General features: G+C 39.8%; 2 protein-coding genes across 2 annotated transcripts; both read left to right on the top strand.

Moving 5' to 3' along the window:
* Positions 1-6,313: 6,313 nt before the first annotated feature.
* LOC133905141 (NAC domain-containing protein 2-like) lies at positions 6,314-8,040 on the top strand. Its single transcript, XM_062346850.1, has 3 exons — positions 6,314-6,626; positions 6,766-7,052; positions 7,129-8,040. Exons 1-3 carry the CDS (start codon positions 6,464-6,466, stop codon positions 7,723-7,725), a joined length of 1,047 nt encoding a protein of 348 aa, XP_062202834.1. The 5' UTR covers positions 6,314-6,463; the 3' UTR covers positions 7,726-8,040.
* Positions 8,041-18,960: 10,920 nt separating this feature from the next.
* LOC133904955 (NAC domain-containing protein 77-like) lies at positions 18,961-20,764 on the top strand. The gene is made up of 3 exons (XM_062346615.1): positions 18,961-19,374; positions 19,467-19,768; positions 19,889-20,764. The coding sequence occupies exons 1-3, from the start codon at positions 19,188-19,190 to the stop codon at positions 20,561-20,563; spliced, it is 1,164 nt and encodes a 387-aa protein (XP_062202599.1). The 5' UTR covers positions 18,961-19,187; the 3' UTR covers positions 20,564-20,764.
* The last annotated feature ends 991 nt before the right edge of the window (positions 20,765-21,755 follow it).

A 21,755-nucleotide genomic window follows, 5' to 3' on the forward strand; every position in this document is an offset into this window, starting at 1 on the left:
TTTTTCCTTAATTTTTGATATTATTAATCATTTAATAAATCCTAGGATTAATTGAGCTTATAATGAAGCTTAATCTTAAAAAAATAGTTATGTTTAACATGATGGTGAGTATTTTTAAAAAACAGGACATAAACTAACAAGATTAACAAAATTGATTTCACTAATTTTGGACTTACCAATAATTAATTTTGAATTACCTAAGCTTAAACACATTTAAATAATTAAAGGAGTTTTAGTACATATATCATGGACCCTGGTATTTTTAATATGTAGAGCATGATAAAATAAAGCTAAAAGAATTGGTTTCACTATTTTTGGAGCTATATTTAATTTCCTATGCATTTTGCAAGTTTCAGTCGATTTAATAGTTGAACAATAATTCTATTTGGCAATTTTCGAATTAATCAATTATTAAAAGTCCCTAATTCCTTTTTCAAAGGGTCTAGCTAGCCATCGTCACTGACTGTGGGGTCGGACTACGCTGACTTGGGTCAAAATCGACCCGCGCCCAGAGGCGGTGAGCTCACCGGCGGTGAATAGTGGCATGACTCGACCAACGAGTGGCACCATCGGCAATAGCGCACTCCCGCAAACTAGCCTGAGGCACAGGTGGTTGAAAGCAATGGATGAAAGGCGGCTAGCGGTGGCGGTGGCTCGACGAATAGGGAGAAACATGTGTGCGGCGAGCGACGGCAAAAACAGCCCTACCGAGAGAACCTAGAGCATCTAAGCGAGCGTGCAGTCTCAATGGCGTGCCTAATGGCCAACGAGCCTGGCTGTGGCTCAGCTGATGGTGAACACACACGGGCAGTGGTAGCTCGGCCAACGCAGAGACCTGCGCTGGCGTCGAGCAAACGAGAAAGCGACACGGGTTAAAGGAAGAGAGGGACTCGAGGAAGCTCACCACAGGCTCAGTCACTGAGAAGGAGGTCAGATGTGATGGCGCGGCGGTGAGATGGTGAAAAGGGGCGCTAACATTAGGGGGAGAAGAAGACCTTTATAAATTACAAAGTTATTAGTATCGGCTTATAATGCAAATCAATACTGACATTTAGTATTAGTGTCGGTTTATGATTAACAGCTAACACTGAAATATCAGTACCGATTTGTTCCAAAACCGACACTGATACTAAATATCAATACCAGTTTAATCCTACTCAATCGTTAATCGAGCATAAAATATTATAAATCGACACTGATATTTTATCCTACCTAATACTGATGGAACGGCTCTATTGACTGTTATAGTAACAGTCTCGGTCGGCGTGTTGGATATATACGCACATGGACCACACCGCACACGACAGGCTGCAGCAATCATCGTGCACACTGTGAAATGCATGCATCTCTCCGTACATGCGTACGTGTTCTCATCCTCAAGATATAGATCCATGCGTGCATCCCTCCATGGATTGATGCATCAGTATGACTCTATCTATATGTAACAGTGTGTCGTATGTCATAGATATGGATTGACATGCATGTCTCTGTCTTTTTTTATAAAGTAAGTTTAATTGATCTTTATTGCTATATTAAGTGATATAAGTAAATAAGAGCGTATTTTTGATTTTTGCATAGCATGAATGCACACAACCAAGAGAAAACAAAACAAAACAAAACAAAAATTTTCTTGATCACGGTCTAAGGTGAAGAAACAATCTGAAGTCTAGATTGTCTTTCAAACCGAGTAAAAATCTCCTTAACCATTCGCTCCAAGAGGATACATGTCGCTGCCACCATATGTTGCTCCTCCTGCCGCTGCAATACTGCCCACGAGCGGAGCAACCACGTACAAATATAAATAACCCGTATAGAAGAGTTAATTTTTGTCTTATTAAACACTATATCATTTCTGCATAGCCACAAAGATCAACAAAACACTGATGTCGCTACAATTATTTTAGCTTTCCATTACTTACTAATCCCATAAAGCCAGTTGCCAAATATGTTTGGAACACTTATCGGCGGGTATAGGTTGAATGCCACTTGGATGATAAATCATGCAAATCTCGCAAAACGGTAATAAAAAAGAGATGCTTAATCGTCTTTTTTTTTTTTACAAAAACAACACTTGTGACTACTTAACATTGTGTCTTGATTAGACTATATTTTGTTAGAAGAATCCTTTTACGAAGATATCATAGGAAAACTTTTATCTTCCATTTTTTTTTATTTCTTCTTGGTTCTTCATTATTTATAAGTGCTCGGTAAAGAGACCGCACCGTGAACTTTCCTTTTTTTCAAATTCCAACAAAATTTATTCGGTTCCTATGTTACATTGATGTTGATAAGGCGAGGAAGAAAATCATTCCGCACTATCAATTTAGGTCCGCTCAGGTCCCGGCCGAAAGCAATATTTGGTGGGAAGGATTCTATGGTGTTGGCGACTGCGTCTTGTTTTTTTTATAGTCAATGATATTGGTTGCTCAGAGACGTGTTGCCCAACCACATATCTTCCCAAAAATTAATTTGCGAACCATCTTTAATGATAAAGGTATCAAAGCGAAACAAATGTCACTTCATCTTAATCAATCCTGCCTAAAAATGATAATAACCAGCTTTCCAGCTGACCTGCGATAGCAGTTTGGAACCCAAGTATTTGTTTTGAATAAGATTATGCTACACCCCATCTTCAGACATCAGTTTAAATAATCATTTACATATAAGTGTGTTATTTTGAGCATCGAGGTTTTGTATCCCTAAACCCCCTTGATCTTTAGGTTGGTATAAGGCACTCTATTTTGCTAGATGATACTTTTTTTTTATGACGGTCATTTTGCTAGTAGAATCTAAAATGAAAGTAATCCAGTCTTTTAAGAACCCTTCCAAGAATTAGGAAGAATGACATCATATATGTCGGCAAGCTACTGAGGACTGAGTTGAGAAGGACAAACCTACCTCCTGATGATAAATACTTACCCATCCAACTGCTCAACCTCTTTTCAAATCTCTCCTCCACTCATTTTCAGTCCGAGATTCGAAGTTTACGATAGTGAACTAGAATACCCATATAGCACATAGGAAGATCTTCCCTTGCGCATCCAAAAACATTTTTGTACTAATTACTGCTCTCTTTTGCATTGCTGAAGCAGAATAATTCGCTCTTATGAAAGTTGATCTTTAGACTAGATAACTGCTCAAATGTGCATAGCAAGAGCTTCAAATTTTTTACTTTTTCCAAATCATGTTCAATGAAGAGGATTGTACTATCGGCATATTGAAGAATAGATAGACACTCTGAACAAGGTGAGGCACTATTCCCTTGATCTGACCGGCATTTGTGCTCTCATGATCAGTGTTGCTAATATGTCCACAACAATGCTAAATAAAATCGATAAGGGATCTCCCTAATGTAAATCTTTTTTTTCGTTTGGAAGTATCGTCCGGTTAAGTCATTAACTTTGATAACTATACTACCTCCAGATATGAATTGTTTCATCCAAGAACACCAATTCAGTGAGAAATATTTCATCTGGAGGCACTGTAAGAGAAAATGCCATTTGATTTTGTAGGCTTTCTCAAAATCTATTTTTAGTAGAACCCTATTTAACTTCTTTCATGGAGTTCGTGTATAGTTTCATGAAGAATGACTATCCTTTCTAAGTATATTACGACCACACATAAAAGCTGTTTGAGTTGGTCGGATTATTCGATCTGCTATGCTATTTATGCGATTGGTTGCCACTCTTATGAAAGTTTTGAAAGTAACATTGAATAGGTAAATTGGCCTATATTGTTGAATGCGACTTGCTTCCTTAGTGTTTGGTAGGAGAATGATTTCTCCCAAGTTTAGGCTGTATAGCGGAAGAATTCCAGAATGTGACTCATGGAACAATATCATCAAGTCATCCTTGATAATGTCTTAGAACATTTGGTAAAACTCCACTGGAAAACCGTCAGGGTCTGGAACTTTGTTTTGTTCCATTTGGAACGTAGCATCCCGAACCTCCTTTTCGATGAAAGTGAATGTAATGATTTTATTTTTAGTATCTATTACTTGTGATATATTCTCTATCCAGGAATCGTTCATAGAGAACTGATTCATCACAAATAGACCAAATAAATCTTTATAATATTTTATATATATAATTTATTAGTTAGGTTTCTCCCTCTATCTTTCCTTCTTCCTGCTCCAAGCAGAAGATTAACCATGCATAATCCATCAATCGATGGATGAATGGAATGGCCAACCATATAATTAGTTCTCATCCCATCTTGTCGGCTTCGTCGCACGCATGCACAGGTGGCTCCGCAGATCGATAGCTGAGAACGACGAAGCTAGAGCGAGACTGCATGCTTGTCCATGCATGGCACGCGCCACTTTTCCATCCATCAGAGCCACACATATCGGGCCATGCATGCATGTATGTGGGCAGCTCATGAAGCTATCTATAGCTAGCTCGTCATAAAATATAAGCGGCCACACCTGTCTCAATGCACGTGTCGAGATCCTCGACCCTCCCTCTGGAGCCACGCGCACCACACACGCCGGAAGCGATTCATATTATAGTAATAAAAAAAATAATATAGATGAAAAAAATCAAGAGATAAATATATATTAGATAAGAGAAATAAATAAGTAAGATAAACCATACTTGCACAAGCCATGCGATTTGGCATGCCCTCCCTGTTACCGCTATGGTATTTGGAAATTGCACAGGCGTCATTGCTTGTTTACTTTGAAACCTATTATTCTCATAGGAGCACTTCGTGCCCACATTCGAAATGGACCTTAAGGTGCGTATATACTCTTACAAATATAAATTTATAGTTTTCATATGCTTGATATGCAAGCCTATTTTTCGCATATTTGAATTGGTATGGAAATTAGCGCTGGGGAACGTGGGAGAGGAGAAATCATGTGCAATGGATCAAGCTTTTCAAAGGTCCTCAGTGGTGCGTGCCAGCGATGTGATGAAGGAGAGGTGGCAGCGAGTGAGAAAGGTTGAGGTGACAGAGCAGTTGTAATTTATTTTTGAGATTATCCGAGGGAGAAGAGGGGAGGGTGATGGCCACAAGTTGCTAATCCACGCTGGAGAAATATGATTGAATTTTAACAAAAAAAATCTTCGAAATGGACTAATAAACACAGCCTATAGAGAGATTAAAAGACATACACATCGTCTCAAATGCTTCCACATAATTATTTTGGACAAAAAATGCTTCTATGTAATAAGTATAACATAATTATCTTGAGAGTAGCGGATTTTTATATTTTGCTATGAAGTCTAGCTAGGCTCAACTAGTAAAAGGTTTTCTGAAAATATCCCTCCGATACAAAATATAAGTCGTTTTAGAATTCTTATCTATCAAATTTTTTAAATTTTGATCAGCAATATATAAAGAATTTAGTAGATTGACAATATAATATTAAGATTAATTAGTAGAATCATCATGAAAATTACTTTCAAAACAAAACATATACACCGTGTCGATATCTTAAACGACATACGTTTCCGATGTGTAGAGTATTAAGAAATCAGGTACAGTTTTAGATAATAGAGTCAAACACCTTTACCTACTCTTGTCATCTATTGTAAACCCTTGGTAGAGGCACATGGCCATCTCTTTTATTTCTCTTTTAATTAGCATCAAACGTCAAAACGAAAAGAAAACTAGAAATGAGGAGGGAGCGCGCATGGTTTCCACAAGGTGGGCCCCGCCCATGGATCATCCTTCTTATAGCTCACGAAAACGAAGGAGCAGTCAAAAGCCAGGAGCTTGGCCGCAAAGCTGCCAAACCAACCATGGCACATATCATTGGCGGGCAGGGCAGGCCGACACGTGGCGCGCTGGATGCATGTTGTCGTCCTCATCGCTTTCATCTGACCAAACCATTCATGCTTTCTTTTGCTTTCAGTGGAGTATAGCTCCGTTCGTCCCCTTGCGCACGGGTGGGGTAGACATTCAATTAGATTATTTATTTTTAGACGAATTGTGAATTAGATCATATACTGAATTAAATTTGGATCAGATTTTAGAATAGTCTCAGATCCACTAAACTATCCTTTAAGTCCGCCACTAACTATAGTAAAATAAGGAGCATCGCGATCTGAACTATAGCCCCGGGTGTCCAGTGGGAGCTCCGCCCCTGCCTGAGGGCAAATTAGTCATCTCCAAGTAAGGCAAATTAATTACTCCAGTGTGATGGCGTGGTCTTTTAAGCTCTGAGTGTGGAAAGTGCCGCCGCAAGTCCCCTACCAAAAAAGAAAAAGGAAGTAATTGTCTGCCGTGCCCTTGCAGTAAGACTAATCCACTCCACCCACTGCTACGAGACAAAGCATGGCACCTATAAATCCGACGCCCAGTCCCTCCATCTCAAAAATTTCAAAACTCATATCTCTGTCTGCTAAGCTATCTCCTTCTTCCTTCCACCACCTCTCTACTCTGGTCAACATAAACTGCGTGAACAAGGAGAGGTAGCTAGCAGTCCAACAGCGCAGCAGTCACCATTTTCATCACCATGCCTAGCAGCATGCCTGCTCTTCCAGCTGGTTTCCGTTTCCACCCAACTGACGAGGAGCTCATCGTTCACTACCTCATGAACCAGGCTGCCTCCATACCTTGCCCTGTGCCTATCATCGCCGAGGTCAACATCTACCAGTGCAACCCATGGGATCTTCCTGGTAACAGCAACACCCCAATTCTTAATTCGTATCACCCTTAATTTAGCTGCAAACAGTTTACCTTAAACAATATCGAATCGTTTGTACTTGATTTTTTAAACTCAAGGGATCTTTTGTTTTCTTTTCAATTTTTCTGTAGCCAAAGCTCTGTTCGGAGAGAAGGAGTGGTACTTCTTCAGCCCAAGGGACCGCAAGTACCCGAACGGTGCTCGCCCCAACCGTGCCGCCGGATCGGGCTACTGGAAGGCCACCGGCACCGACAAGGCCATCCTCTCCACTCCGACGAGCGAGAGCATCGGAGTGAAGAAGGCCCTTGTGTTCTACGGGGGTAAGCCTCCCAAGGGTGTCAAGACAGATTGGATCATGCACGAGTACCGTCTCACAAAAACTAACAAGAGCACGAAGCGCAGAGGATCCTCCATGAGGGTGAGATTAATTTCCTAATGTATACCTCTGATGTTTGCTGATCGAATTCTTAATTTATTATGTTAATTTGTTTCAGTTGGATGACTGGGTGCTGTGCAGAATCTACAAGAAGAACAACAACTTTCAGTTCTCTGATCAGGAGCTGGAGGGCTCAACTGTGGAGGAAGACTCCCTCAACAACAACAACCTGAATTCTACTGTTGCATCCTCGCCAAAATCTGAAGCTGCTGCTGCTGCTGCTGACGATCAGTTCCACTTCCACCCGACGACGACCATGAGCATGAGCAAGTCGTGCTCGCTCACCGATCTCCTCAACACCATCGACTACTCGGCGCTCTCGCAGCTGCTTCTCGACGGCACATCTGATGCCCCAGCTGATGAGCCACAGCAAAGCCCACTAATCTACCCAACACCTGCATGCCAAGCACTTAACTATAACGTGAACAGCAGCAACATCATTATGCCTCCACAAGTAGATGCGTATTCAGATTATATTGCTAATTTCAACGCCGTGAAAAGGAAGAGAATGGCGATGACGATGAATAATGCTGCCTCCTTCGATGATGGCAGCAGCTTGACAAAAAAGCTGCAGCTGCCAAGTGACTCAAGGAGCGGCCATTTTGGTTTTCAGTACAACAGCCTGCTGAGCAATCCATTCCTGGAGATGCCGTAGAATGTGAACAATACACTAGTGCACCGATATAGAGTGGATTCATACAAGTTACAACTGAAGTCTGAAACTGCTCCATATGGACAAGCAGAGATGACAGACGGGCTTCTTCCAGTCTGAATTCAGAATTCCACATATGAGATTCTTATTAGCTTTTCCTTCTCATTTTCTTGCAAAAGCCTGTAAATTAGGGGTGTACTGCAAGTCAGGTGGAGATCAATGATTGATGACCATGTTTCTTGCACGCATGTGCTGTTTGTATCCTTATCCAGTTGGAGAGGGTTGGATTAATATGATCGACTTGGCTCTCTTGGAATATACCCTAGCTAAGCTAGTTGCTTCTTCTTGCTGATCCTGTAGTAGCCCGGGATGAATCAGAGTAGTACCACGTACATGCATCTTGTCATTGTCCCGTCGATGTTAGCTAGGCTACCTTGCTTGACGTGCCGTAGCCTTAGTTATACAATTCCATGTGTGTAGTAAGTAGTATCCTCAGTTATTCCACATCAAAACATTCTTGCTCATCTTTGTCACTGCAAATTAACCAAGGTCCAGAAGACAAATCATCGAGAACAAATTAACCAACCTTTATATTTACTAATTAATTGGAGGCTCCTACTATACGGGAGCTCCGCGGTGATACTTGGGCGAGACGTGATAGGAAAAATAATAATAATTGAAATACTAGAAAAATCCCCCCCCCCCCCCCCCCAAAAAAACAGAAAATCAGGCCGTTGATTTCGGTGGATCCTTAGTAAGATTGAATCACAGCCAATAGATAGTAATATGTAATCTGTTGAGAGCCAAACTCAGTGACATCGTAATCAACCGGTCGGTTTCATCCATAATCAACGTTTGAAGCACGCATGTTTGGCCACACATATATATGTATCCACGCATACATGCGTCGGTGGACCAATGCAATGGCAAAACGTCATCACCGGAACTACTGATATTCTAATGGCCGGCCGCAAGATTACACCGGAATGACGACGACAGCGGCGCCGGCGCACGTTGCTCAAAGGGATTACTACCTGATTAATTGTATGACATGGTCAGTTAGATAAGGCCTTAGTATTGATCCTCCTCCCCCATTTGGTTGAGAAAGCTACTCTCCGCATTGGAGACAGCGATTTATTTGTTTATACTTAATTCTGGCCCATCCAAACCATCGTAAGTACCATGCCAAGAAGATAATGCAGACAATATAATGCAGCTAATTAATTTTTTGATATGGTAGAGCTGGTCTACCTCTACACAAACCCATGGTTTATTGGAGCAATCACACCAAGAAATTAAACTAGCTGCAGCATGCATGATGTCACATGTTAAAGAGCCTAACTAACCACGTACGATTGGTGCTTAGTTCTGCGTTAGTGCTGGAGAGGATATGTAGTGTCTATAAAGAGCTGACGACGGATGAACTAGATCGATAAGAGAGGAGGGTGGTAAGGTTCCAAATCTGGTTGCATGCTTAAGTCATGCATGCCCTAAACATATCATAGATTATCTCTCTAAGAATGCTTACGAAAAGCCAGCTAGGTAATCGAAAATATTTGGGTCTTACTATAGGATCTTTGCATAATTTGTCGATAGCCGATAGGTTCAGTTCAGGCCTTCAGAGCTAGCATATCCATGACATATATGCACACGGTTAGCTGATTCCTTTTCTAGAAGGAGCCCGAGACACTAGCCATTAATAATTGGTTGCTTATGGAAACGTGAACTACCTAATTGGTCTGATCCTGAATCAGCTTGAGGTAATCATGATGAGTTCTACTTCCTGATGTTAATTGGTACCAGTACTAGTGTTGAACTAGCGTATCAATCTGTATGACTGCACATGTTAGAAATTTAGCTTATGACTGAATTATAGATATTTATATTAATAATAGTTGTATGCTAAGATACATCAACTATTTATATTTAAATATTAAAATGTAAAATATAAATATAATTTTTGTTCATAATATTGGAATCATGTTTATTATTTGTAAATAGATCTAATTTATAATTTTCATTTTATGTGTTATGCAAATTGATTTTTATTTGTTTCTTGATTTTTTGAAATTATTATTATTTTTAATGTCGTCACCGTATCTCATATTATTTTTTGGAAATACATTATAAATTCTTTGATATTATTTTTGTGTGATATTCCGTAATATGTTTGCGTTCTGTTGTTTTAATTTTGTAATGTTTGATTATAATTGATTTGGAAAAGTGTGTTGATTGCTAACGTAACAAAGTTGGAGTTTGCTAACATAAACTTGTTGGACAAATGGTATCTATAATAAAAAAAAGGGAATAAAAGTCAAGACAAGAAGTAGTTTTGGGACTGGACTTTATGATTTGTTTTTTAATCTTCTATGTTGTTTCGTCTGTTTGTTGATTCATAGTTACAGTTGGTCAATCAATTAATTCGATGGTTGGATGTTTTGTTTTTTTATGAGAAGTTTTAGGATTTTCTTAGGATTAACGTGGAGGCACCAAAACGAGCCTCCAATTAGTAAATTTATGTGTTATGCAAATTGATTTTTATTTGTTTCTTGATTTTTTGAAATTATTATTATTTTTAATGTCATCACTGTGTCTCATATTATTTTTTGGAAATACCTTATAAATTCTTTGATATTATTATTTGTGTGATAATCCGTAATATGTTTGCGTTCTGTTGTTTTAATTTTATAATGTTTGATTATAATTGATTTGGAAAAATGTGTTGATTGCTAACGTAACTAAGTTGAAGTTTGTTAACGTAAACTTGTTGGACAAATGATATCTACAATAAAAAAAAGGAAGAAAAGTTAAGGCAAGAAGTAGTCTTATAACTGGACTTTATGATTTATTTTTTAATCTTCTATGTTGTTTTGTCTGGTTGTGATCCATGGTTACAGTTGGTCAATCAATTAATTCGACGGTTGGATGTTTTGATTTTTTATGAGAATTTTTAGAATTTTTTTAGAATTAACGTAGAGAGCCTCAATTAGTAAATATATAAGATTGCCTTGACAATTCACAAGATCAAATGGCGCTTTGGGGAGTAACCTGGGCCAAAACTTATGGGCCGAAAAGCCCAGGGGCACAGAACTGGTCTTCTAGATTTCCAGGCCACAAAATCTTCTCCCTTGTCTGCTCGATCTGCGGTTACATCGATCCTGTGAAAGTAAATCTATCGACACTTGAGATGTTGATAAGGCTTTCTAGGGAAATTTGTGAGTTTCATGCTGCAATCCTTGGAGAGAATTGATGGAATGTAATGCTATTTCTGGTGGAAAAAATGTTATTTTGTTTTTGTTTTACCATTACAATACCTAGAGAGTACTGGTTAAACACCCACAACCCACACACCCGTCGACACCAACGCGTACATATATGCCTTTCTCCACTTCCAGCCCTGAAAAATCCATGGGATGCTTGAATATATAAATACAACTCATGAGCTGTTTACTGACAGAAATCCACTGGCTCTGCTTATAATATACTAGACAAGTCAAGTAGATTAATGTGTATCAGCTACATATTTAAGAGAAGATACATCTGATTGTTAATTTGTGCAGCACAGCTAGCTAAGGACTTTTCTTGCCTCTATCTGACGCCATGCTACTGATTAGGTCTTAGATCTCAGATGAGCCACCTGTTAAGTTTACAGAAAAACTAGCACATGTTAATGGTATGTCTAGTCTCTCTGTTATATTTTATCATGATAATCTTTAATTAAACAATAATTTTTTTTAGCTTTTTTAATGAGGTTACTGTCATTTAGTTACAAAACACATACAATTAGAAGAAGAGATAAAAATTATGCTAGTGTAAGAGAAAATTATTTATGCTTCAAACTTGTATCCAAATAGTATATATGTGTTAGTTTGATTCGTATAAGTTTTGATCAATTACCAAAATCATGCATCAGGTGTAGGAGCCCAACCAAAATTATAATATGTTTGTCTTACCTGTATGTTGTGCCTTGCCTGCTGACTGTTTGATGCCACAAACTTGAGGTGCATGATGCTTCTTAATCTATAATCTTAGTAAGAATTTTGATTTTTGATTTTTGATTTTTTTTATGAATTTTAGCTATTGATTAATTGTATTATACATTGACTCTTTATTTAGGTATTTATTTTTTATAATAATTTGATTTTTTCTAAGACTATATTTGATATGGATCTTCTTTTCTATTCTAACCTCAATTTTAATTATATTTATTTTATTACTTTTGGATTCTTTATTTAGATATTTGGACTCTTTTGTTTTATTTAGACCATTAGATGTTCGTAATAATGAGTGATTTAGATATTTTTTCTTTTTTTCGATTAATGTGATAATTTCGTGATCTTAAAAATAAATATGGTGGCTACTTTTAACACTCAAATAATAATAATATATAGATGTCAAATATTTCAATTAGATAGTCCGAACTGACAGCTATAGCCAGTAGTAACATATATACTTAGTATCTCTATTCCGGTGTTTGATGATCAAGAATATGAGTATGCCTGGCATTTTAATTTTAAAGGTGTGTTCTATGTGAAGTCTGCTTATAAATTGGGAGTTATGTTGAAGGACAGGAATAATCAACGCGATGTTTCATCATCGACAACTGCTTCTTTGGAGGAAAATAATGCTTTCAAATGGCTCCGAATTTGGCAATTACAGGTCCCAAACAAGATTAAGGTTTTTTATGGAGATTTGCACATAATATCTTGGCCGAATGCAAGAATATATCTAGAAGAGGAGTTGATATTGATACTCTCTGCCCTGTTTACCACCGTTTAGATGAAGATTGTGGGCATCTTTTTTTTTTCTAATGTAATTAGCAAGGCAATGCTGCACATGATTAAATTTGGAGCATGAACGTTAGAAGTTAGTGATTGTTAGATCAGGTAAGGAAGTTTTACATACTATATGGTCTTTTGATTCCAACGTTCAATTGAGATGCATGTTGTTCTTATGGTATTGGTGGTCTGTAAGAAATAAGGTACAATCAAGAGAAAAGAAGTTATGTGAGGACGGTCTGTAACAATGTAATATTTTATCTGAATGATTTTCAACAGCTCAAGCATTAGTATGAGAAATCCCTATCACAATGTGTCCATGTGCTTATGTCAATATGCTCTTGGTAGCCTCCGCCAGATCTTTTCTACAAGGTAAACATTGATGGCTGGTTTCAACAAAAAACTCAAGAGGGTGGTTGGGGAGTGGTGGTTTGAGATAACAGAGGAGATTGTATTTATCTGGGGAATGGTAAGTTTATGAGATTGGCGAATGCTCTATATGCAGAAGCTTTGGCATGCTTATATGGTGTGTGCCGTGCTGCTGAACTTGATTTGCCTAGAATTATATTGGAAACTGATGCTACAAACTTAGTAAGGGCACTGCAAACTTCGGAGTTTGATCAGTGTGAGTTTGAGGCCTTGTTTAGGGAGATTAGAGGCGCCATGGCTATAAATTTTTCTTTTTTTAAAGTCTTTAGTTGTTTGTCCCAGAGTCTGAAACAGTGTTGCCGACGCTTTAGCCGTACACGGATCAAACCGAATAACCACGGATCAACGGATCAAACATAGCAAGAGTTTTTCTGACATTTCATATGCTGAGAAGCTAAATTTATTATAAAAACCAACAATCAAAATTTAACAGCTACAACCACCTCTCTAATCAATCAGAACCTCTAAATTCACAGTTTATCCAAACAAGTCCATAAGACGGACCACGTGTGCGTGAGTGTACGTCCATTGTTCTCTCAAGTTAACATGCCTGAGACGACGTACCTGGCCAATTTCGATTGCATTGCATCGTGTGGACAGCCGCCATTCATTCAGGCCGGCTAGCTCTGACCATTTAAGAGATCAGTCATATGCATGCTTCAGCTGCCAACTAGTTTGTACTGTGTAAACTACTCAAATTATATAGGTGTTGTTTGGTCAACTAAACGCAGACGCATGATTATCAGTAAATATACTCAGAAACTTGTTTTGGTGGATCTTGAACCAAAACAAGTGGTACACCATCTTTATATTTACTAATAATTAGAGGCTTTCCAGAAGCTCCACGGTGATCCAAATTCATATAAGGGTGGTTGCCAAAATAAACAAATACTAATCATGAGAAGGTTGTGATAGCTATGAGTCGAAGAGTACGCATCAAACTCCACCAACAGTTAGCATCCAAAGTGCACAACTATCGAAAAGATCATCCATACTCTATTAACACTGCCGGTTTGGTTATAATTAGCAATGATAAACTATAATTAGCATATAAAAAATTGAGCCATCAAGAACGACAATGATAATGATTATCATTGTCAATTCCTGTTACGAACCGACACTAATATATCACTGTCGGTCTAACTGTTAGTGATAAAGAAGTATCACTGTCAGTTCATAAACTCAATAAGCACGTAAAAATTTATGCCATCAATAACCATCGGTGATAGTGTCAGTTTAGCTCTGCCAGTTCAGCTTCTCCCGAAAGTCTTATGAATTGTAGGGATCGGTGACATCCTAAGAGAAAGAGGTAAATTAGGACACTTAAAACTAATCGGCTCTAAAAATTTTACAAGATAAATCTATATCAGTTTCTATCTAAATATGTTTTAAGTTTACCTAGTGCGTCTACTCTACTGTTCAAAAAGTTTACAACTTATGGCCAATCCTAGCAAACTACTCTAGCAATGTAAATACACAAAGGTAAGTTGTAAATATGTAAATGCGGAAACATAAAGATGGTAGAGAGAGTAAACTCGGCATAAGTGATTTTTATCTCGTGATATCGATGGTATAAACATCACTCCTAGTCCATGTTAGAGCAGCCACCTAAGCCATAGCTCCCGGACAGCACCTGATCAGGACCCTTGAGCCACCTAGACCTTAAATAGGTTGAGCCACCAAGCCACCAAAGCAAGATCTCACAACAAACCTCTCTTTCGGTCATTTGTCGCTATCTTCACTTCGTTGTTTGAGCCACCAAGGAAAGGGTTTCTGCATCCCCGCACAAACATGTTGTTGCCGCTCCACACCAAGTCAGAGGGTCAACAAGCATGAGCCACCAAGGTTCATAGTGCTAGCGAGTCACCAAGACTCCAAGATATTGACGTATCACTTGGTACAACGTAGGATCATTCCTTGACCCCTTCTCTAGACAGCAATACTTAACAACAACTCTCTCTAGGTCCAATAAGCACTAATCACTCTCTTAATCTTGTGCTAATTGCTTTGGATGGTCACATTAAACACTTTGGTGGCTTGTATGTCTTCTCAAGTGTCTATAAGCTTCATTAGACTCTAGCACACTTAAATGACTAAGTGAGGGATATTTATAGCCTCAACCCTACGAACTAGTCGTTGCTCCAATGACTCAAACAAACTCTGAACATCGAATGATCCACCGTCAATAATAGTACAAACACCGGACCATCCTACGTATACATTAGTAAAAACTAGCCGTTGGAACTCTACTCAAACTCATTTGTGAACACCGGATATTCCGGCGTAACCTTGAACTCCATCACCAGACTATCCGGTGTGTATACTTGAGTCAACTGAGCCACTTCTTACTGTATATTTGTCCGGCATGTATAATCTTTTAATCACCAAACCATCTGGTATGTACAACTCCTCTCTCTACTGACAACCTTCTGAAAAATGCTCTGGTGAAGCCTCCGCTATACACTCCTCTTCATTGCCGGATCATCCGGTATGTACAACTCCTTTTGCTACAAAAATGCACCTCCTGAAAAATATTCCGGCGTGTACATTACCTCAACACCATCCGGTGTGTTCTTCAACTTTCTCTTCTATGTCAAAACACTCTGGCGTGAATTCTTGCTGAGCATCGAACTATCTAATGTGTTATCCTTTCTGAGATCAGACCATACGGTGTTAACACTTTTTCCTGAAATTGTCCAATTCAACTTTTCTTGAGTTCGACTCTGATGGCTTCTTCATGTATTGCATCCATAAGACTTGCTAAAATATATACTTGACAAACATATTAGTTCTGTTAATTATATTGTTATTAATCACCAAAATCACACACATGCTTAAAAAGTCCATGTTCGCTATACTAAATTAAACCTCCTTAGCCTCCGATCGCTCCCATGCACCGTCTCTCTCTCTCTCTCTCTCTCTCTCTCTCTCTCTCTCTCTCTCTCTCTCTCTCTCTCTCTTTCGTGCTCTCTTTCTCCACTGCCGCCTCGACCTCCTCCACCATGAAAACTCCACCACCATCTCCGGCCACTCCATGGCCCCTCTCGCCGCCACCATCTTCGGCCACTCCACCCACCCTCGTGCATTCATCCGATGATGAAGCTCCAGCACCAGAGAGTGCGGATGAGGTGTAGTCCGCCGAGTTCACCGGTGAAGTCTAGGACTACTTCATTAATGAGATGGCACCGAAGAGGCACCGATAAGAAGAGGAGGAGGACGACAAGGAAGAGTAGTAGTAGTAGGAGGATACCGAGGAGGAGGAGACCAATGAGGAGGAAGAGGACAACAAGGAGTCAAGCTACGACAATGACGGCGGCCTCGATTCCAATCGGTGGCATGCGTAGGCGCATGGTAGGTAGTTCTTTTGTGACGGCGATCCAAATTGAAGTTTAAGGGTTACTTTTGCATGCGTGCAGCCAGACGTTTGTTTTGGTTGTACAATGACGAGGTGACTGCTAGCTAGGGTTTTGTAGTTAGTGTGATGAAGACCAATGATTCTGATTTAGTAATATAAAGCATAATTAATTATGGCCTGCCGATTCAAATTTTGATTTTTTTTATCAGGATTGTGTATCACTACCGGCTTGTAGCTGAAACCGGCAACGATAAGGATATCAAAAGACAGATTTGAGCCAAGAACTGGCAGCGATACAAACTATTGTTGCTAGTTGAAACTACGAACCAACAATGATGATTATTATTGTCGGTTCAAGAACTAGCAGTAAAATAGTTTTTAAACCGGTAATGATAAGGGGTTGTGTAGCTGTGATGCACGCTGCTAGACAGTCCTCTTTAATTGCACATCAGAGGGGTTTGATCATGAGCCAGGCATGCACGTCAGTGGACTCACGGTGCTGTGTTGTCTGCGATCAGCGGTCGCGATCGATCCCAGTTTGAACGCTGCTAAGTTATAGGTTCCGATCGGATCAAGCTTGCTAATGGCTATGTTATAGGTTGGGCATATGAATAAACCAACAAGTACAATGCGATTTCAGCTCGGCTGTGTCTTTAGTGGGTCTTCCTAAATTTAAATCTATGTGCCCAATACTTTTATGCTCTAAGATTGTAATGTTGAATTTGATAGTTTATTTCCCACGAAATTTTTTTGCTAAATGATATCTCCACTACTGATATAGAGGCAAAAGCACGACGCGACTTCAGCTTGGCAGTGTCGTTGGTGGGCGTTCCTGACCGTATTCAACACTTTTGTGCTCCAAGATTGTAGCGTTTTGTATTACAATAGCTAATAAATCTTTCTTTCCTGAAAAAACCAAAGTGTGCACACACTCTTGGCTGAATCTAATACATGGAAAAATAGTGGCAAATGGGACACAGTCGGCTGGATACATGCATGAGATTTGGCATATGGGACAGTCGGCAAATAACATTATGTATATATTAATATATATGCTTCAATTCAATGTTACAAGACCAATAACGTTTACGATCTGCCTCCCGGACCATTCGACCGGATACTACTACTTAAGCAAATCTTTTTTCTTATTGCAATACTAAATAATAAAATTTGCATTTATTTTTGTAGTAAAATAAAAAGTGAAACTCTAACAAACATTTGCAATCGTAAATCTAGAGCACACTTTCACCAATTTTTAAGGTGTCTTATAAAATTGCTAGAATGTACAAGCGCACGGGCTGATGAACTAGTACATACAAACCTCACACATGGTTGTAGATGCACAACTATGCATCCATGGGCTTTACTTGCAGAGAAAAAAAAAATTGAAATTCACCTGCTATATTGGACTCGAATTTTTGTGCACCTCTTGGCACAGTATGAATACGTCCATGTACATGAATATGCCGACGGCGACGTGCCCAGTTTGTCAAAAGAGATGGCAATTACCAAGAAACCGAACCAAACATCTTTTTTTTAATTAACAAATCAACATCTTGTACTAGTACTACCTGATAAATATCGCTGGGAAATAATCTTATCTAAAGGCATGCATTTCTAGAAGACCAGGACAAACTCAGCAGTAAAAAAAAAGGGAATAAAAATGTTATTCCTGTTGACAATAGAAAGGGAAATATATTAACAGGAAAACAAATTTTAGAAGAACATGTTGTAAATTGCCATGAGAGAATATATATATCCTTTCAGGCGAGGGAAATTATTTGTATCTTTCTCAGCAATGCAACCAAATAAAAAAAGGGAAAAGAAAAGGTCGAGTGGCCTACCACGGAAGCCTTCCGACAGTATTTTTGAACGAGTTAGCAAAAGAGCTGCCGAATTATATTAATAAGAAGAGTACCTGACCGGTAAAAAAACAGGATGAAAAGGAAAAACCAGAAAAAGAGAGGCTTGGACAAGATCTATTCTCCCCGCATAAGATGGAATTGGATCACCTAACTTCACTCTCCACTCTGAGGCGTTAATCACAGGCGAAAGGGCAGGATTTGATGCTACAGTGCTGATACAGTAATATGTAAACATTAATATCGATACAATATTTGGCGCTGCAGTAACTTTGCTACAGCCAAAAACATCCCTGATGGCTCGAGTAGCCTATCCGTGACTGATGAACATTTCCCACCTAGGCATCATATCATGTTTTTAGATCCCGGCAAAAAGACTAAAAAAAAATCTACGAACGAATTATGTCCACACAACACATTACGGAAGCGCCATCATAAAAAAACCAAAGTGAAATAAAATGATTTACTGTTCACCTCTGCTTCACTAGAGTGAAGTGAGAGAATTTCTATCCGTGCCCCGACAGTTAATCAGTTAGCAGAACCCCTAGCTACCAGCTGTAAGTAGCTGTCACACCACTGTAAAAACAAAGCAAACCAATTAATCTTGCTTATCAAAGCCAAAATAAATAATCATATGCCTCTAATGACACCTTAATTCTGGTCCGATGGAATTAGCCACAGCCACGTAGGAGAGATATATAATTAATTAAGAGAACCGAATTGATTTATTTTTCTAATAAAATGAAACCGAGTGAAGACTTCCTTCCTAGGCAAGCTAGCCTGGGCTCTTCCTCTTCCAAAGGAAGAAAGATCAGTTCCCATAGACCCATACCAGTACAAAACTTGGCTTCCTCCTCTCTGTCCCCTTTGTATTGATTCTCCCCTTTCTTGTGTTCACAAGCTTCCTCTTGCTAGCTTAGCTTAGCTTCTCTCTCTGCATTTCCTTTGAGCTTGCTCCTTGAATAGTTTTTCACCTGTTCGTAGTACTCAGGCACTTCGATCTGCAGTCCATAGTGTTTGTACGTAAGAGATCGATCGATCATGGTGGAGCCTAGTGTGAAATCAGCTGATCAAGGCGACTTGTTCCTGCCTCCCGGGTTCAGGTTCCATCCCACAGACGAGGAGGTCATCACAAGCTACCTCCTGCCCAAGTTCTTGAACCCTAGCTTCGCCACGCGCGCTGTAGGGGAGGTGGACCTCAACAAGTGCGAGCCATGGGATCTCCCAAGTAAGTTAGTCACATGCAGATCCCTTTTAATTTGTTCTTGAGTTGCACCACATCCCTTTTTAATTTTCCCTTGTGAAATGAATGAACAAAAGGCAAGGCGAAGATGGGGGAGAAGGAGTGGTACTTCTTCTGCCACAAGGACATGAAATACCCGACGGGCATGCGTGCCAACCGCGCCACCAAGGAGGGCTACTGGAAGGCCACCGGCAAGGACAGACAGATATTCAAGCCTGCAGCTTCATCTTCTGCTCGCGAGCTGGTGGGGATGAAGAAGACGCTTGTGTTCTACACGGGAAGGGCTCCCAGGGGCTTCAAGACCAACTGGGTCATGCACGAGTACTGCCTCGACGGCAAATCCAAGCACAACAAAGCAGTCGTATGCTTCAATCCCAAGGTATGTATGCACAACTTGAAGTCAATCCCAAGTTTGTGCTGATGGTTAATTTGCATCAATATAATTCAAAGTGTGATTTGGATTTATTATTGTTTTTGAATTGTTCTGGATGCATGTTAGGGTGAATGGGTCGTGTGCAAGGTGTTCCACAAGAAAGGGGAGGCCAAGAACGGCGCCGCCGTGGAGTACTCTGCCGGAACGCCCAACGTCAGCTCGTTGTCGGTGGACGGCGGCGAGGGCGACGACTTTCTTGACTCCCTGATCGATCCCAGCTTGTACGTCAACTCCGCCGGCAGTTTGCCCAGCACGACGACCATCAACGCGGCGCCGCCGTACAACGCAGATTATCCCATTTCTGCCGCCGCGGCAACTACGACATCTACGAGTAGCTTCGTCGACCTGCCTAACTACAGCTTCAAGGGCACAATAACAGGTAGCAACCTGCACCAGGTGGCCGTGCCCAATTCATCAACAGTTCCAAGAAGCAGCAGTAGCAGTTACAGCTCCTCGTGGAACATGCGTCACGCAGAGCCGCATGCAATGGGAAGCTACAGCTTGTTGCATCAGCAGGCAATGATGGTGAAAGCTCTACGAGGGGTCATTTCCACAAATTTTGCTGGTGGTTTACCGAGTTCGTCGGTGACTGGAGTTTTGCAGCAGAATTTGCTTGGCGCGCCGCAGCAGAAGCTAGAGAACTACGGTGGAAGTTATACTGCTCATCTTACAAGTAGTGCTGCTACTGCCATTGTTGGACCAGCTACTAACAATTTGGGTGATCAGCTACTGCGCTACTAAATGGATATAGTCACATTGATATATACTTTGTCTCTAGTGATCGATCGTTTTAGTAATTTTGTGGCAGTATTGTTGGTTGCTTAATTCATTAGTTAGTTCGTATACTGAGAGATCATACTGTTTGCTTAATTTAGATCTTGTAAAAAGGACAATGTTCCTTTCTCTTTTTTTGCGCGGACAATGTTTGTTTGTTTGTCAGAATTTGTTTCTTGCTGGTGTTGATCGTGTTACAGGCTTACAGCACACAGTTTTGGAATTTTCTGTAGTTTTAACGACTCTTTTACTTAGTCAAGAACTTACCCTCATATATATATACACACACACAAACACTACTGGATTGTTTTTTGAGACCTGGTACCTCTGAAAGTTTGATTACATGTTAGATTCATACCATGAAAGAATAGAATAGGGGCTTTAACTAATTTATTTGTCAATAATAATTGAAGATGCAACCATGTAATGTGATTGATCTTGGCGCACAAGTCAGCCTTGAACAGCTTGGTGCAAGCTAGTTATGTCAGAGATGGGTTGGGTTCATCAGAAAATCACGTGCAGCCAGGTCGGTATGGCATGTTGATGCTGGACGGCGCATGCAGATGCAGTCCACATGCTGAGGTGATGTGACGTCACGAAAAGAGCTTAGCTAGATTATATTCATGCATGGCCAGCTGATTCATGTGACTTCAGCTCATGAATCTATATGTGCTGCATCACGACCTGATTATTTGTCACTTCTCGATCGTCTTCTGGCTAGTTGCTTGTGCTGAAACTTTATCATTTCCAATAATTTTCTTCTTCAGTAAATTAAGAAGAATGCTGTTCGTAAATTAAGTGTGCTTCCACAGAAGCAAATCGTGTGAGAGAAACTGGAAAACCACTCCGTTTCGAAAAAAAAAACTGGAAAACCACGAGGAATTAATCATCCATCCTAAATATCATCCCGAATTTCCGAAACTTATAACGCCTGATAAAGAGATGACCTAATAAAATTGAGAGCTGTTACTCGTCATGGCAAGTAAAGCAGTAACTGAAAGTTTTCAAACATGGAGTCCAGCTCTGCATATGCTTGTTTGCAAAACGCAAGGTGATGAAATATTAGCAGGAACCACGCCTTTTGCCTGCATTTGGGCATCTTTCCTGCATCAAAAACCGGCGAATATAATTTTACGGCATCCGTTTTCACGTGCCAGTA

This window comes from Phragmites australis, chromosome 22, assembly GCF_958298935.1.
Source record: "Phragmites australis chromosome 22, lpPhrAust1.1, whole genome shotgun sequence".
Taxonomy (NCBI): domain Eukaryota; kingdom Viridiplantae; phylum Streptophyta; class Magnoliopsida; order Poales; family Poaceae; genus Phragmites; species Phragmites australis.

Coding starts and splice junctions, on each gene's coding strand:
- LOC133905141 (XM_062346850.1), top strand. CDS start 6,464: ATGCCTAGCAGCATGCCTGCTCTTCCAGCTGGTTTCCGTTTCCACCCA. Junction 6,627..6,765: donor CAACCCATGGGATCTTCCTG/GTAACAGCAACA, acceptor ATTTTTCTGTAG/CCAAAGCTCTGTTCGGAGAG. Junction 7,053..7,128: donor GCAGAGGATCCTCCATGAGG/GTGAGATTAATT, acceptor AATTTGTTTCAG/TTGGATGACTGGGTGCTGTG.
- LOC133904955 (XM_062346615.1), top strand. CDS start 19,188: ATGGTGGAGCCTAGTGTGAAATCAGCTGATCAAGGCGACTTGTTCCTG. Junction 19,375..19,466: donor CGAGCCATGGGATCTCCCAA/GTAAGTTAGTCA, acceptor AATGAACAAAAG/GCAAGGCGAAGATGGGGGAG. Junction 19,769..19,888: donor TCGTATGCTTCAATCCCAAG/GTATGTATGCAC, acceptor GATGCATGTTAG/GGTGAATGGGTCGTGTGCAA.